The sequence below is a fragment of the Triplophysa rosa genome, linkage group LG22 (genome assembly GCF_024868665.1).
Source record: "Triplophysa rosa linkage group LG22, Trosa_1v2, whole genome shotgun sequence".
Taxonomy (NCBI): domain Eukaryota; kingdom Metazoa; phylum Chordata; class Actinopteri; order Cypriniformes; family Nemacheilidae; genus Triplophysa; species Triplophysa rosa.
Genome location: NC_079911.1, coordinates 14,378,463 through 14,395,390, shown reverse-complemented (window position 1 = coordinate 14,395,390; position 16,928 = coordinate 14,378,463). Strand labels below are relative to the sequence as shown.

Below are 16,928 nucleotides of genomic sequence, written 5' to 3'. Positions count from 1 at the left end.
TTTATTCGTTAATTCAATAATTAATTTCAGAAAAGAATAGCCAAAACTACAAAATAGCATTTTCACTAGTCATTTTGACCCAACTCTGGGTGTCACATATTGGTATTGGCAAAAACCATGATATTAAAAACCACAATTATCGATATTTTGTTAATTCACACATGATTATATTGTAAATACATCACCACCTGTTAAAAAATTTGCCTTAAGAACCTCCATGGTTAAAAACTCTTTCTCTCTGTCTCCACACATATTTTGAATGATTTATTGACCAAAAAAGAGAACACACACACACACACACACACAATTTGACTGATATTTGTTCAAAAACATGCATAGATATTGTGATAAAATTGTCAATTCCTTTGGTAACAATATTCATGTAGTAAAAACCTAATAACGTGACAGCCTGAAATATTCATCTCAATCTAATCAAGCATCCATGCAAGTGCAAGCGCTGATCTGGCAACAAAATCACTTGACGCACAGCTTTGCACATTTGTTGTCCCACTTTCATTTGCAATGATTGACAGTACGAAGCCAATGTTGAAATGTGTATAAATGGCTTCCTTGAAAATCCCTTGAGCGTGCTTTCGGGGGTAATGAGGGGGCCACGGGCATCCTGCCAAGTCATCCCTGATGTGACCGATGACAGCAAGGTGTGAATAAAGCCCAACCACAGCTTTTCTCTATTACGCCTCAGTGTTCTCTCCCCATCCTCATGAATATGGAGGGTCTGGCTCACAGCAGATGAGGAGAACGAGAGAGGGTGGGGAGTAGGGGGTGGAGACAAAAGGAGAGAGTGAGGTGCATGAGGAGAGGAGCAGAAGGGGGAGGGGTGTGATGATTTCGTCAGTTGCCGTAGCAATGCGCAGGCTCCGTGGAAGAGGAAAGGACAGCTGCTTCTTAATGATCAGAGAACAACACTGAGCCTGGCTTAGACGAGACGCCGCCGACCAGAGCAGGGTACCCAGTGCAGCCATCACGACTGGGAACGTGTGTCTTTTTGTGAGTGTGATGGGAATGACTTTGTCTACATTGTGATCAAGATTTGCTGATGGTGGTTTCGCTCTGATCGGAGGAATAGGAGGGGCGTGTTCTACCCAGATACACAAGGAGAGATTCTTCTGCAGGTAATTTGTTCCTGCCTCTCTTTCCTCCATACACTGCTTCCATCCCCCCATTGTTTTCCCATTATTCCCTGTGGGAAGTGGGATAACCTTGATCTCCATATTTCATTTTAGCAGCTTATTTAATGTCTTTTTGTTAAAGATTTGTAGAATTAGACATGATTATTTGTGTATATATTAAAATATTATAAATTATTATATTGCACCAGGTATCTATTTTGGACATTATTAAGAAAGACTATTTTCAAATCCATATGATGTGGTTTAAAGAAATGGTTATAAATGATTCAAGCAGAACTGATTTGTGATGTTGTATTTTATCTCCGGCATGCTTTATGAGATCCGCCATATTTCCTCCCATCATGGCTTGTTACATTGATCTTATCTCGTGACATGGACGTGTTCACGTTCATATTAGAGGGATGTAGGTCACACCTGGTGCAAGAACCCTAAACGGGCACATAAAAAAATATTCCGTCTTCAATTTAAATTTTAATTGAAATTCGTCCCCCAAGTGGTCCTTTTGACTAATTATATTGTCATTCATCAGTGTACTGATAAAGAATGCAATGTACATTTAAATTACGTCATAAAAGCTGAACTGTTGTTCAATAACAAAAGTGTTTTATTCCATTGCCACAGTTTGTGTACCATCGATTGATTTGAGGTCAATATGCTATTTACACCCCTGCCCACTGCATCCATCCCCCTTTCCTAGGAAGTGTAAATGAGAGGAAGTGTAAATGAGAGGCAGCCATTTTTCACCCTAACATTAAATTACTTTTTTGCTTTGCTCATTGGTATTTGATGTTAAGGTTTTTTTAAACTGGTAAAAACAGCACACAGGTAGAGAAATATGTCAGCACAAACATAGATCCATGTGTAGACTACAAGACTAAACTAGGGACAGTGCATAAAGAAACACAACACACGGAGAAAAATCCACACTAGATTGAGGTGCTAGTGTTTTATAGCATTAGTGATATATGGCACTTTGCTGAGTAATGTAATGCACTGCATTAACGCTTTTGCAAGCTTGTTTTAAATGGCTTTTTATCCTGCAGCTTTTATCCTGACAGTAAGCCTGATAAAGCTTTTGGAGCTCATTCATGGAAACTGTCAGACCACAGGCTGAAATGGATGCCCGAACTACAAGTTAAGAGTAGCTAGACGTTATGTAACATAATTGGACTTAATTTGTCTTGATTTGCAAATAATATATTATACAGAATGCATTGTTGCATGAGCACTTTGAGTTTATAGAGAATGGTAATATTTTTAAATCAATATAAAGTGTATTATCAGGCACTAATGATTGCAAGAAATGCTTTTTATTTATATATTTTTAATAGAGCAATCATTTGTTTAAGAATGTTTATGTGGGTTAAGTGGTAGATATAATTGCTGTTTGACTTGAGGAGCAATGGAGTCCCAGAATTCATTGGAAAAAAATCCCCATGACTGTGCTGAATCAACTGCATCGTAAATGAAAGCCAATTACTCTTCTTCTGTTTGAACTACAGTATGTGCAGTCAAGCAGTCGTACACCACGGTTACTTAGTCAAAGATAAAGAAATTATTGTAATGAGATGTATGTCAAAAGTGTATATTTGCATAATCATAATTGCCACATTTTTGTTATGTATGTAATGTCATGTTTACATTTTTCAATTCAAATTTTTATTACACTTAACAATTTTCACAATAATATCGCCGCTGTCCTTCTGAAACCTCGTATCTCCATATTTCGTGATTTTTTATATTTTTTGCCATGAATCATTATTATTTGTCACCCTTTGTTTGTCACCAGATTTGGCAAATATCTAACCAATAAAAAGTATTAAAACGTGCTTGTCAACTTTGACGACACAGTTTTTAATCATTTAAAAAGTACAGTGTTTTTTCCATTCCTTGAAAAACAGCAAATTTGGACATCCGAGGTTTCTGAAGGACAGTGACGATATCTAAAAAGAAATGATAGAAAACAGGAAAATTATATGCATGCATTATTTTGGTAGTAAATATGGTAAATACAATATGTTTACTGTAATACCTGGTCATAAGTTATAAACTTATAGAAGAACGATTTTGGGATGTATGGCTTCCAAAGAACTTTCTGTCTCACAAAAGGTTCATTGCAGTGGAAAAAAGGTTCTTTAGATTAAATGTTTTTTCCCATTTTTGATGTGGTGAGACGATGGTTGACCACGATCTCATATTGTCCTTCATGTAATCAGGATTGTTCCAGCATTGACCTCCACGTGACTGTGTGATCTAGAGGGCATCAGAATGGAGGCCCCTCTGGTGTGCCTGGATGAGGAGTTTGAGGATCTACGGCCCTGCAAGATGGAGGAGCTTGATACAGAGCCTCCCTACAGGCCGCACAAAACCGTTCCTCTTGCCCCGCTGTGCCGTGAGGACTTCTCAGAGCTGGAGAACTTCTCTGAGATGATGAGCTTCAAGTCCATGGAGGATCTGGTCAATGAATTCGACGAGAAGCTGAACGTGTGCTTCCACAACTACAACACCAAGACAGAGGGTCTGGCACCTGTGCGTAACCAATCACATGCCGAGGAGGATGAGGAACGGCTTCAAGATGAAGAGTAAGCTGAAACCTTTCACATTTCATAATGTTTGACATTGGAACATATTGTATATAATGTAAACTATTTTTGTTTTGAAGTATACATTTAGATTCAATTCGAAATAGTGTGAATATTTAACACCGTTTTTTTATCATTTACAATACAAAACAACAGAAGCTTTAGATACTATTGGCATTGATATCAAAAATGGTTTTAAATCATAAATATGCATCCAGTTGGCCGTCCCTCAGCCAGTCAGAAGTGAAGCTATGTCTGACATCCATGCCAACTCGCCTGCCAATCAAAAAATGCCCTTTGTCCTTCAACAGTGTCTCTCGGCGTGTATGTGTCCACGGGTTCAGCTGTGAATTATTCAGCCAATTTTTATACGCCTCAGTGCTTTTGTTTGCCCTGATGTGTCTGTGCTGACATGACTGTCACCATTTTCTGCTGTTAAATCAGAGACATCTCGCAAAATAGGACTAAAAAAGCTCTTGGTCTAAATATAGCGCACATTCGTGTGTACTTGAACAGTGAAAAGGGTACATCACTGATTGAGATCAAATACTAAACTTTAAATATGAAAATGAATGAAGATTAGGTCGTCACTATGAAATAAACTGGAAAAAAAGGTGATCATTCCCTCAGAGCTCAGAAAATATGCGAGCATGCATTTGCTCGAAATCTATCGGATCCACTTTCACATTTCGAAATAGATCAAAGTGTATTTTATTTGCATATTTTTTTCAACAGACTTTTTTGTTTCTGCCGTAAACATGCAGTTGATTTATGATTTGTTAGCGTGTTGTTTTCTGTATCCCCGCTGTGATGTGTTCTCATTGCCCGTGGGTTTTGTTCTTGGCTCCAGTTCAGACACAAATCTGTCCCTGTGCTAGTACTGACTATAATTCTCAGTATTTTAAAGTACTGCGGTTGTTACATTTTCTGGAACACCAGGACTGCTGCATCTAGAATTCTTCAGACACGAATCAGACAGCCTTATAAATATGGGTAGACTATGAGCCTGTACCAGCTTGGAATGGAGGCTGGTGGGCTTGTGTCCGTGTGCTCTCAGAGATCAGGGCATTTGTCAATGGGCACTTGTTCCCTGGATGGCTGAACAGAAGCACAAAGTGTGGAGAGAGTCATTTCAGTATACAGATGAATAAATAGAAAAAGAAAGAAAAGAGAAATGAGAGAGAGCTTTGTCACTACCCTGTTATAGAAAACACGACATGTAACTATTTCAAGGGGAATCTTACACACATGCTGACATTATGTGCATTTGTACAATGAACTCAACAGATCATAGTGAAGATTTCAGTTTCATTTGACACTTTGTTCATCTAAACTCATTTTCATATGAACATAACGCAAGGCTCTGTGAAATGTGTGCTTATTAAATTATCATTATTCATGATGTTTCGTGTGTTTCGTGTGTTTCATATTCATCATTGCATGTGTTGTTTGAAACACTGTGTATATAAATGTTCACACGTGTGTTCTTGTAGTGTGTGGGATGCTTTGACTGACAACTACATGCCCTCCTCTGTGTCCAGCTGGGACGACCCCAACTCAGAAACATTGAATGGCAACTACTCAGATCAAGAGGTAAATGTCCCATCTGTTCTGCTGTAATATCTTTCAGCTACATTAATAGTATATTATATTATATTATATTATTTATATTATAGACGGTTATACAACATATACAAATGTTACTGTGGATGCGCTCTTTTGTGTTGTACACAACTGTACACATCCGCAAAGATTATAGTCCCTGCAGATTATTTCTGATAACAAGAAATAAGAAGTAAGTAACATTAGCTAGCAAGATAAAAGTATGTCTAGCCAGTACAAAGTCTGTTTACGGAAGTCGTGCCACTCGGCGGCCATGTTTGCAACAATTAAACACCTTGACAAAGGCTTGTGGCCGAAACGTCGGTCTAATAAAAAGCTTGCACAAGTGAGTGTGCTGTCGGTTTTTCTTATACATATGCAACAATTAAACAATGTATTTCCCATCAATAATTAAACATGACATGAACTGTACCGTAATTTTGGTTTGCTAAGATTAAATTGCTCTAAAAATCCCCTTTTTCGAGGTCGCCTCATCTACTGCACCTGCACAAACGCCTCACTAGAGCCCCGCCCCAGAAAATCTTCAGTCTTTATTGATTGAGGATTGGCTCGTTATACTGGAAGGCGGGGCTTCCTTCGCTAGAGCGGCCATATTGAGCGTTGCATTCCTCCCCTTTCATTGTAACGGCAGTGGCGCATCTTGTTAATATACAATCTTTGGCCAGTATTATTTTGGGATACCAGTAGAAGAACCGTTACTTGGCTAAACTTAAACGTGACAATGTTACACGACCCATTTAACAAATGGTTTATTTAATACAATTATTGTACTATAAAATACTGATATTGATTAAAAATAATATAAATGAAATAAAATATAAATAGGTATATTATTAGCCACTAGCCAAACCGATAAACAAACACAGACCGGAAGTTAACTTCGGGCCAGGTGCGTGCGGCTGATGAAACCGTCTGTATTGTATTGTTCAGAATTGTTTTATAAAACGTAACACTCTTGTCTTCAGTACTTTTAAATTATATTTTGAAAGGCAGTGGAATGATTGAGTTATTTTGTATGATACAGTCATTTTACCATCAAAAGGAATCTACTGTATTTCCCAGAAGCGAATGACTGCAGTATTATCTAGAGGTCCAGGCAGCTTTAGCCTTTAGGTTCAGGGTGTGGTGTATAATAATGCCAAATGGACTGCAAGTACAGCAGGGTAACTCACTGCCAAATACTCAATCTGATCTACTTTCCATGGCGTTCAGCCAGAGCACTGTCACAAGCTTTGCACCAAATACACGTCTAGACACGGCTCATGTTAGAAAATCCCACAGAACCTCCAAAAATGTGATCATAAAAACATTATTTTTTATGGCAATTACATTTTATGTGTAGTTGATCCAGCTGTTTTATCACCAGTTTTATTTTATGTTAATGTGTATTGATCAGGACATATTCTGGTAATGTTGTAACTTGTAACAGCTAAGTTTTTTATCAGTTTTTATATTCAGAGTTTATTGTTGGACACTGTTGGATGCAACATCTGGCAACCACAGGGGCTTTGCTAACATTTGAAAGCACTTTCCTCAGCACACTGACAATGAGTATAATGGAGCCATTAATCCTGCCTTGTTATGTCATATCGATGCTGCTGACTCTCACAAACATGTTACGAAGCATCTCATGATTTTTTGGCTTTTAAGATTCACGAGAAAGAAGAGGACGAGATGAATGAGAAGAATGAAAATGCCAACTGTTTGACCGATGAGCCTCTCATTACAGCTGATCAGGTGAACCTTACAAATACTTTGATTTAGCATATGAATGTGTTATATGATGATGGCACGGTTTAGGTCATAAGCATTAGTGCAGTGTTCTTTACACTTTTTTACACAATGACACTACTGAAATACTCATTAAAATGTCCATTATTTCATCACCAGGTTATCGAGGAGATCGCTGAGATGATGGAAAATTCTCCAGATCCTGGAGAAACAGAGGAAGAGGAGGAAGATGACACTGGGATCTCCTCCTCTAAAAGCAGCCCCTCCCTCCTGGAAGAGATCCACATGCTGTCTCAGGCCTCCAACAACAACTGCTCTTATGAAGGTGCTCATTAAAAATCAATCAATTTTAACCTCAACGTGAAGTGTATCTTTCAATATTTCAATTAGATATGATGAAACTTAGACCAGTTAAAGGTATAGTTCACCTAAAAATAAAAATAAAGGCATCGTTTATTCACCCTTATCGCATTCAAAAACTCAAACAGTTAAAGGGATAGTTCAGCCAAAAACGAAAATTCTGTCACTCTGATGTCATTGCAAAACTTTCTTTCTAATGCGAAACACAAAAGAAGATATTTTGAGAAATGTCTCAGTGGTTTTGTGTACATGCAGTGGAAGTCAATTAGGGCCAGTGTTGTTTGGTTACCAACGTTCTTCAAAATATCTTCTTTTGTGTTTCGCATTAGAAAGTACGTTTTGCAATGACATCAGAGTGACAGAATTTTCATTTTTGGCTGAACTGTCCCTTTAACTGTAATAATATTATAAATAAATAAGCATAGGGGATAGCTGTTGTTATACTTTAAGGTAAGACTACAATCATTAGTCAGAGTCCTGGAGCATTACTATCAGAGATAAACGTGTCTCGATCGATACTGCCAGATCAAGGTCATGAAATGTGCAGTATGCATCTGGGCACGCTCTGTCTCCCCAGGAATAGAGCGAGAGATCTAACTGGGTGTATACTGTAGAGAAGGTTTCTATTTTAAAATGTGTTGTTTCAGCATTCTCTCAACCCACAGACTGATGAAACTGTGAAAAATGTGTTTGAAATCAAAGATGTTACTCTTTAGAATAAAACGGATACAAATAAAAATACTTGACTGCCGACTAAAACCACAAATGAGTTATTTTAATACAGTTTCTCAACTGAAAAGTCACCAATGAGCTTGGATGGTGAACAACTTAAGACTTTTCTTAACTCTCCTCAGCTTCTATAAAGATCCCAACAGATTTGCATCAAAGCCTAGAATCGTAATTCAGAAGTGTTCTCAAACTCAACATTTTTGCTCTTTGTCATTTAGGTCTGGGGCTGATGCCGAGCTCGGCGCTGCTCGACATCTTGTGTCGGATGGAGAAGGCGATCCGAGAGTATTCGGAGGAACTGGTGGCCCAGCTGGCCCGGCGGGACGAGCTAGAGTTCGAGAAGGAGGTGAAGAACACGTTCATCACGGCTCTGATGGAGGTCCAGAACAGACAGAAGGAGCAGAGGGACCTGAGCAAGCGTACCAAACGTAAAGACAAAGCCATGAGTCTGCAAGGCTCCACTCGCTCCGAGAAAACCGGGACCATGCCTGTGAAGGTGAGTGTAGTTGCTGCATGGTAGATGTTTACCTTGAAGATCGTTCGGTCTGCACGCTCACACATCTTTTCTCTGCGGTTAATGGATGTTGCCTCATTACTCTTTAGCTGCACTTTGCACTTACTGGAAGAGCAGAGAAAGCATTCATTCCCCCGCAGAATGAGCTGTGAAGGCAATACTGGCTTCCTCTTACAGTAATGCTGCTGTTATCCGATTACTTTCGTCCGAGTAACTGCAGGTTTGCCTCAGTCTCACTGGAGGATCTGTATCGTGCTGTCTCTATTATGTCACAGTGGCACACTCACCGGTTTATGTCATATTTTCCCATTTAAGCTCAGCATCTATCTAATTTTATTTTATATACCATAATCAAATATGAAACGCTTTCTGAATGTTTTCTATGTGGGTAGATGCCGTGAAATGCCAGGCAGCATCCTTCTTTGTGATACGCAACTTCTTCATATAAACTTCCTAAAACTAACTTGATCTAAGTATACATGCAGTTCATTATCTTATATGAAAGGAATAGTTCACATTCACCTTTATATGGCTCTTTCTTCTGTGGAACGCAAAATAAGATATTTTGAGAAATGTCTCGGTGGTTTCGTGTTCAGACATTGGAAGTCAATAGGGGCTGATTTTGTTTAGTTCCCTACATTCTTCCAAATATCTTCTTTTGTGTTCTGCAGAAGAAAGTCGTACAGGTTTGAAATAATAAGCAACAACGAACCGCTTATTGGATGTAAAACATGCAATTTTCCTTAAATGTCCAATTATCTGTTTTGCTTTGGTTTTAGAGATCTGGTTGGATTCATTCCGGATCTCACATGAGATCTAGAATGAAGGATGTCTGGCATTTAATATTTCATGTTTTAATGTTTTCCAGCGCTTCAGCATGGAGGGTCTGTCCAACATCCTACAGACAGGGATTAGACAAACCTTTGGGACCTCAGGGACAGAAAGACAGGTGAGGAAGTGCATTTCAGTAAATGCTCTTAACTAAACGAGCTTATGTAAGCAGTAACATGACTCTACTACCCTTACGTGAACAGTGTTTTCTTACTTGTTTGTGGTCAACAGTATCTAAACACAGTCATTCCATATGAGAAAAAAGGGACTCTTCCATCTGTGGAAGACTTGCAAATGCTCACAAAAAGTAAGTCAACAACACTAATGCCATCAAGGTAATGATTGTAAAAGTAACTTTTCATATTTAATGAGCTATAAAGCCAAATAATAATACATGTTGTCCATTAGAGAAGATATATAATAAAATATAATAAGTGAAATGAAAATTTTACAGAACAATGACATCTCTGATGATGATGTTAAATATTGTAGTTTTTTAACTTCCTTTCTCTGAAAAGCAAGACTAAATATTAAAAAGCTCATTTTGACTATTCAATTTATTCAACAGTAAAAAATTGGCAAAATAAATAAAGGGAAAAAATGTGTTTGGTATTCGGCCAAGTCTTTCATTATATTCGGTTACAGCCAAAAAATGTCACTTCGGTGCATCCATACTATGAACTCGTCTTTGTATATTTTCATTTTCTCAGTTCTTTGTGCCATCAAAGAGGACAGTGACAAGGTCCCAACCCTTCTGACTGACTATATATTGAAAGGTAGTTCTAGAACATTCTCAATTTTCCAAAATCAGATTCAAATTCATTTTTATTTTTAAAAATGATAATAATAAAAGTATCACTATTGTAATGATTTTTGTATGGTTTTATATTATTTTACATGGTATTGTAAAATTTTTAAATATAAAATTGTATTCACATACAATGTTGTATATGCTTCATTTAATATTTTGATTTAAAAGGAAAACTCACAGCACCTCTTAAAACAGACAAAATAATTTTCAGTTTAAGTTTGCTTGCTTAAACACAGAAACCTTTAACTTAACGTTTTTGTTGCCAGCCTTTTAACCCCATTAAATGTGGGCACTTCTATATCTTTCAGTTCTGTGTCCTACCTAAAGACTGAGCGTGATCTGCCATTGGGGAGAGTGTGGAGAGGGCAGGTATCTTTGTTCCACCTCTGTCTCCCGACCTTCGGTTGTCCAGCCCAGCTGCATGAGCTCCCTTACCCATTATAAGCGAGGGACCCTGAACATCTAACCATCCTTCTCTTGCGTATCTAATGACCTTCGACCCTTGCTCATCTCACTGCAGTTCCTCCCTTACCTTATTTACATAGCCACGAGGTTCACACCGCCTGGTGCTTTTCATGTTTTCTACGTATGTCACTATGGGCCAAAAGCCATATAGAGTGTGTAAGGGTAACAGGTAGACTATGATTGGTTCAAATCTATGATCAGGTACAATTTTTTATTTTTTTTAGACAAGCCTAACATCAGGCAATATTACATAACACTATCATTCACATCCGTTTGGAAGGCAGGTGATGAGAAGGGCATTATTTCATCTCAGCAATGCGTAGATGCATTGATTTAAGAGCACATTTGAAAAATACTCCATCCTGACTTTCTGCTTTTTGCTGTTTTAGTATTGTGGCTTCATTTCAGCCAAGTTGTTTGAAAATACAGCATGTTTCGTGTTCTACATTAATGCCAAGTTGGGAAAACCCTTGTGACTTATCTCATTTTGAATAACCCATTTTTTTTCATCCTGTGTATGTTATATACAGTTCTACATTTATTTGACAATGTACTATTTGTTTTTATAGAACCTTTTTTTTGACAACATTAATTGTCATTCATGCCTTGTGCTTACATCTTTTAATGTATATATTTCTTATTTACTAAGGGACATGGAGGAATGTTAAGTATTGCTGAGTTATAGATCCAATAAATGTCAAACCCTGTCAAAGTCCGTTTATCTTTTCCTCCTCAATGTATGTAATACCTCTATATTCCACTAGAGGTCAGTCACTGCATACAAGCAAGTCACTGCTGCTCGTCTGTCCTTCAAGAAATACTAAACTGCACTAATCTGCAATCCAGTAATGGTCATTTCAATTTTTTCACATATTTAAAAATATAGTGACGTCAGCGTAGATCTGCGATGTAGGCGACTGATACCAACCGTCTGCTGTTGTGTTAATGAATGTTACAACACATTTACTTCTCCAAATAAGCCATTTTCGTGACACAATATTAGGGTAAATAAGCGTGCTTCTCCCTAAGGACGTATCTATTAAGAATAGATGGTGAACCCTTGAACCAAAGTTCTTCTTTTACAAAAATTGGTAGGAAATATCTACCAAAAATCTCAGATTCTCAACGCCACAAACGCTGCCCTACTGATCATATAACAGTGACGATACATTATTACCAGAATGCTTTTTACAGTTCCTTTTAATAAAAAATATGAATACAAAACATCCACAGACCATGAATGTCTTATTTACTGAGCGGTTTGAGGTTGTCCAGTGTCTAAACCATGACTGACATGAATACAGCCAGTATACTAAGTTTGTTAGCATACAGGCAATGTATTAGAACATATTTAATGCATTTAAAACAGTTGTGTTGTAAAATTCAGTGCCCTGTAATGGAAATCCATTCAGCATTTGCTCACAAAGCAATTATAAACACAAGTAGACTGATTCATGATATTGGTCTGATCGGAGGTCATGCTCAAATGTCCTTTTGTTTACAGAATACTTTATTTATTTGTGTACTTATTTTCTTGTAAAATGGTCCTTTTATCCTTAGAACTTCCATCTACAGCCTCATAATCTCACGTGTGGGATCACTTGTTAACAAATAATATTGTTTGTTTTAGACAGCTTTAAACAGTACGTGTAATGACAGCAAGTTACCAGTGTGAACCCTTCAACAGTAAATCTTTAGTTTGTATCCATTATACCCTATTAACAGAAAAATCTTGTCTTTATCTGCTGTCATGAAATGATAACCACTGACTTACAAAAAATACATTACATTACATTTATAGTAGAGGAATGTTCATAAATAGTCATAATTATATTTTTTACATTATCAGCCCTATGATAGTTGTAAACCACATCATAGGGTACAAAATGTTATACATATATAAATAAGCTACTGCCAAATTCTACACTTCTAAAAAGAGAGCTACCATATATTCATAAGAGCTAAGAACACAGATTTGTTTCTAACTAGATATATTTTTTGGCCAAAGAAAACATTAGAAGGCAAATGTATAGCATCTTAATATATATCACTCTATATAAGTGGAGGCTGTTGACATTCTCTGTGCTCTTGTGATTATTCTATATTATAATATGGAATTTTCATTTGTTTTCATCAAGGCAAGTTAGCATCTTTAGTTTGCAAAAATATCCTAAATAAAATAAAATAAATGGATGATTCTTTACATGGAAAACGTAAATAATCTTAATAGTTTCCATTCTCTTTTCATCACGAGTTCAACTTTTCATAAACCGAGTAAAGAAACGTTAAAACTTTTATGGAACACTTAAAAAAGCAGTAAACAATGATTGTATAAAATAAGAAAATGTGCAGTATTACTCAAGCTCTTTACATATACCTAATTACATTTATTTTATTAAAAAATAAAAATGTAAAAAATTACATCACACTGCATTACACCGTTTCCATAAAATGAGGCAATGAATTTACAGTATCAGTTACAATTTGTCCTTTCCAATGTGCTTCAGTTTGTGAGGTCGCAGGTATTAGCCCCACTTGAACGTTTTACCTTCAGAGGTGCAGCAGAATAGTTTGATCCTACACCAGTGAGCCAGCCTGGTTTTGAGCTGGCACCATAATGGGCACCCCTCCCATGCGGGAGATGTTGGCAGCAGTTACGGTGGTGGGGATTATGGGCGGACGTGGAATCTGCGGCTGTGCAGAGGCTGTCTGGGGGACTGAGGGGTGCATGGAGCCTCCGTTGGTGCTGTGGGGTCCCAAGGGTCCTCGGGGAAGGGAAGGGTTGGTGTTGTAACCCGGCAACGTACGTTCCAGCGTGGAATCTGCTGGTGGCTGAGAGCGGTACCCGGCTGTGCTGCCCGTGGCTGTGATGATGGAGGCGGTGTCAGACGGTGGGTGACAGTGGGGGTAATAATGGTGGTTGTGGGTGTCCCGTGGGTGAGGGCTGGTGTTTATGGAGGAAAGGGTGCCGTTTTTAGAGATGATGTCAGATCCGGTGCCACTTTTGGCCCATGAGACGCGTTTAGGAGCTTGAGCATCTTCCCTGTTACACACACATAACAGCACCAGTTAGACTCTACTCTTCAAGTAACATTTCTCATACTCTGTATGGCAAAAAAAAAATGTTTTACTAAATTTTTTTACTTGATTTCGTTGGCTATATCATCTTCCGTGTCTTTTCTTCTCGTCCACAAGAAGAAGATGACGAGAATGATCAGGACGACCCCCACAATGCAACCCACCGTAGCACCAGCAATGACACCGGCATTAGTTGCTGTAGAGAAAAAAAACAAGATAGTTACATAATTGAACTCATTAAGCATTGTGTTATTAGAAAGAGAGAAAATATTTGAGGCTCTGCCTGTGAAAACCAGACTAAAGTCTTAATATAACTTTGGGATAGCAGGCATTTCATTTTAATGATTCATTTCACTACAATTTCGAACTTTAACATGGCCTTACTCAGTCAATATTAAAGATGTCAAGGTTATATATTTTCACACAATGTTTTTGACATTTTTGTAGGATGATTTTATGTACATAACAGTAAATCACAAAAAATGACTTTCGCTGGGTTTTCACATGGAGGGTCACAATTGTGCAATGAGCAGAAAGCCACTAATGTACATACAAGTGATAACGTTCAGGTCGTAGTAGCACGACTCCTCTCCTGCAGAGTTGGATGAAATGCACATGTATTTTCCTGACATATTACTGCTCAGATTGTTCAGTTTCAAAGTTCCCGCTGTTTCATCTACAAAAACACGACACATTGCATATGTAATCAAACATGAAACACACAAGATCACACAGTAAAACTTTCATGTTAAAAAACTATATATCCAATATTTGAAGAGACACAACTTCTCAAAATGAGATTATAATTAAATTCACAGGGATAAATGATGACAGGCTCACTTAGCGCAGGTGAAAAGAAGACTTCTGAGGAGGGGCTGGTTCTTGTCCACTTGTATATGGGGGCTGGTTTTCCAGATTCTGAGTTACAGCTGAGTGTGATGTTTCCTTTAAGAACTGGTTTCCCAATAATTTTACACACCGGAACAGAGGGAGGGACTAAAACAGACAAAAAAATGTGTGTGATGTATAGCAATACAATAAATCATCATTGTGTGCTTACAAAAGCAATTGAATGGCAAACAGGATTAAGAAGGCTCTCAGGAAACGGATGGTTCACCCAAAAATGAAAATTCTTGCATCATTTACTCACCCTCGTGTCATTCCGAACCTGTACGACTTTCTTTCTTTAGCAGAACACAAAAGAAGATATTTTGTACAAACAAACAAACCACTGAGACATTCTCCAAAATATCTTCTTTTGTGTTTTACAGAAGAAAGAGTCACAGGTTTTGAATGACACGAGGGTGAACAAATCACAGAATATTCCTTTTGGACGAACTATCCCTTTTAACACTGTAGCAATATACTGTATACTGTACACTACACCAGTGTGATTTTCACTGTGTTTTTAAAAACCTAGTGAGCTGTATTTTTTAGGCAGCACTTTGAGAGCCCCTTTTCACAAAATGACCATTAAAACAAGTTCAGGGGATGATGCATGGGTGTTTGAACTATATGATAATACATACGCACCCTTCACATCGAGGGTCAGCTCTCCAGTGAGCCCTGAGGCCCCGGGGATGATCACCTGACACATGTACCGTCCTGAGTCAGATGCTTTTGTGTTGTTTATGAACAGGGACAGGTCGGTGTTGGGCATTGCTTTGTTAAAACCGACCCGTCCTGCAAACTGGGCACTGCGGTGACTCAACTGTCCACCAACATATGAGATGATCTATAGAAAGATGAGGGCGATTAAACAAAGGCATGTTTGATAATGAGTCAGGCAAAAAGGAGACGTCTCTTAATTGCCTATTTTATTTAGTCTCTTTTGTTTGCTTGTATTTTTGCTGTGCTGCTTACTGCTGCTAAATTCATGAGTAAACGTGTACGTTTAAAGGGATCTTTTACCCAAAAGCAAAGTCTGTCATCATTTACTCACCCTCTTGACATTTCAAACCTGTATGACTTTCTTTCTTCCATTGGTCCCCATTGATTTGCATTGATTTTTGTGTCCATACAATAGAAGTCAATGGGGACCAACGGTTTTTGGTACCAACATTTTTCAAAATGTCTTCTAAATGATGACAGAATTTCCATTTTGGGGTGAACGGTCCCTTTAATCATAGAGTATAATATGGTAAAGTGATTTGGCTTGTGTCTGTGCGAGACTCTGCTCAGATCAATTCAGTCTAAAGCAAATTCTATACAGTTTGTTTGAGACAAAATCATAAGCACAGTTTGTTTTAGGGTAGATAAATCAAACTTATTAAAATATAGCAGATGTGCATTTTGCAATAACTTGATGATTTTAATGTATAGTCAAAATATAATGTCACATTGTCAATTTTAGTTAAATGAATGAAGGAAATCAAGGGGGAAAATTTTAAGTTTTAGGTCTATGTCAGAGAGACTTGTGAGACAGAAAGGATGCTTTCTTTTCCCAGAAAGAATGTGAAATGTTGGCTATATAATTTTCAGTTTTACAATTATTTGAATAGAATTCAAAATGAGTTTACAAATGCAAACATTATTGTATCATATATTGCGTATGATCTTATTTCACAAATTTACATATTGCAATTTTTCTTCAGTTTGTAAAACTAATAATCATGTAAAATATCAAAAAATCTTAAAAATACAAATACCAAAAAAGCAGAGCCAAATGAGAATAATGTATCTGTTACTCGTGATACGCTATGACAGACACTATGATCAATTTAATTTGATATGAGATTACCATTCTCAGAGGTTGAGGACAGAATTTTCCGTGAACAGAGGCTGTGTGACAAAATAATCTGAAGAATATACAGCGCATTACAAATCTGCAGATTATGCGGTTTCTTAGCGATTAATGAGATGCTACTGTCACGCGAAATAAAACACAAATGCTGCCAAGAGTGGACATTTCAATCATGGTATTATACTAGATCTTGAGGTAATATGGCCTGAGCTTGCAGATGATGAGATGACCCACTTACTGTAGTGTTTTCAATATAATCCAATTAAAACAGTGTGGTTCTGTACTGGGCAACATGTCGAATGTTCCCTAC

The 16,928-nt window shown here is 37.6% G+C and overlaps 2 protein-coding genes across 4 annotated transcripts in view; one reads left to right on the top strand and one right to left on the bottom strand.

Moving 5' to 3' along the window:
- Positions 1-831: 831 nt before the first annotated feature.
- On the top strand, positions 832-10,966 carry fez1 (fasciculation and elongation protein zeta 1 (zygin I)). 2 transcript variants are annotated; one of them, XM_057321050.1, is made up of 10 exons: positions 832-1,133; positions 3,368-3,733; positions 5,275-5,326; positions 7,007-7,093; positions 7,247-7,412; positions 8,395-8,672; positions 9,559-9,639; positions 9,753-9,828; positions 10,232-10,297; positions 10,641-10,966. In XM_057321050.1, the coding sequence occupies exons 2-10, from the start codon at positions 3,420-3,422 to the stop codon at positions 10,655-10,657; spliced, it is 1,137 nt and encodes a 378-aa protein (XP_057177033.1). In that variant the 5' UTR covers positions 832-1,133; positions 3,368-3,419; the 3' UTR covers positions 10,658-10,966. The 2 variants fall into 2 exon arrangements, with proteins under 2 accessions (XP_057177033.1, XP_057177032.1); XM_057321049.1 differs by having other exon boundaries at positions 836-1,133; positions 5,227-5,326.
- Positions 10,967-11,083: 117 nt separating this feature from the next.
- The window catches only part of esama (endothelial cell adhesion molecule a), a 32,086-nt gene continuing 26,241 nt past the window's right edge, over positions 11,084-16,928 (bottom strand). For both annotated transcript variants that reach the window (XM_057321048.1, XM_057321047.1), the window contains exons 3-7: positions 15,409-15,610; positions 14,716-14,871; positions 14,429-14,551; positions 13,942-14,071; positions 11,084-13,840 (exon numbers count right to left, since the gene is read on the bottom strand). In XM_057321048.1, the coding sequence (XP_057177031.1) occupies positions 13,375-13,840; positions 13,942-14,071; positions 14,429-14,551; positions 14,716-14,871; positions 15,409-15,610 (1,077 nt within the window). In that variant the 3' untranslated portion in view covers positions 11,084-13,374. The remainder of the gene's footprint in view (positions 13,841-13,941; positions 14,072-14,428; positions 14,552-14,715; positions 14,872-15,408; positions 15,611-16,928) is intronic.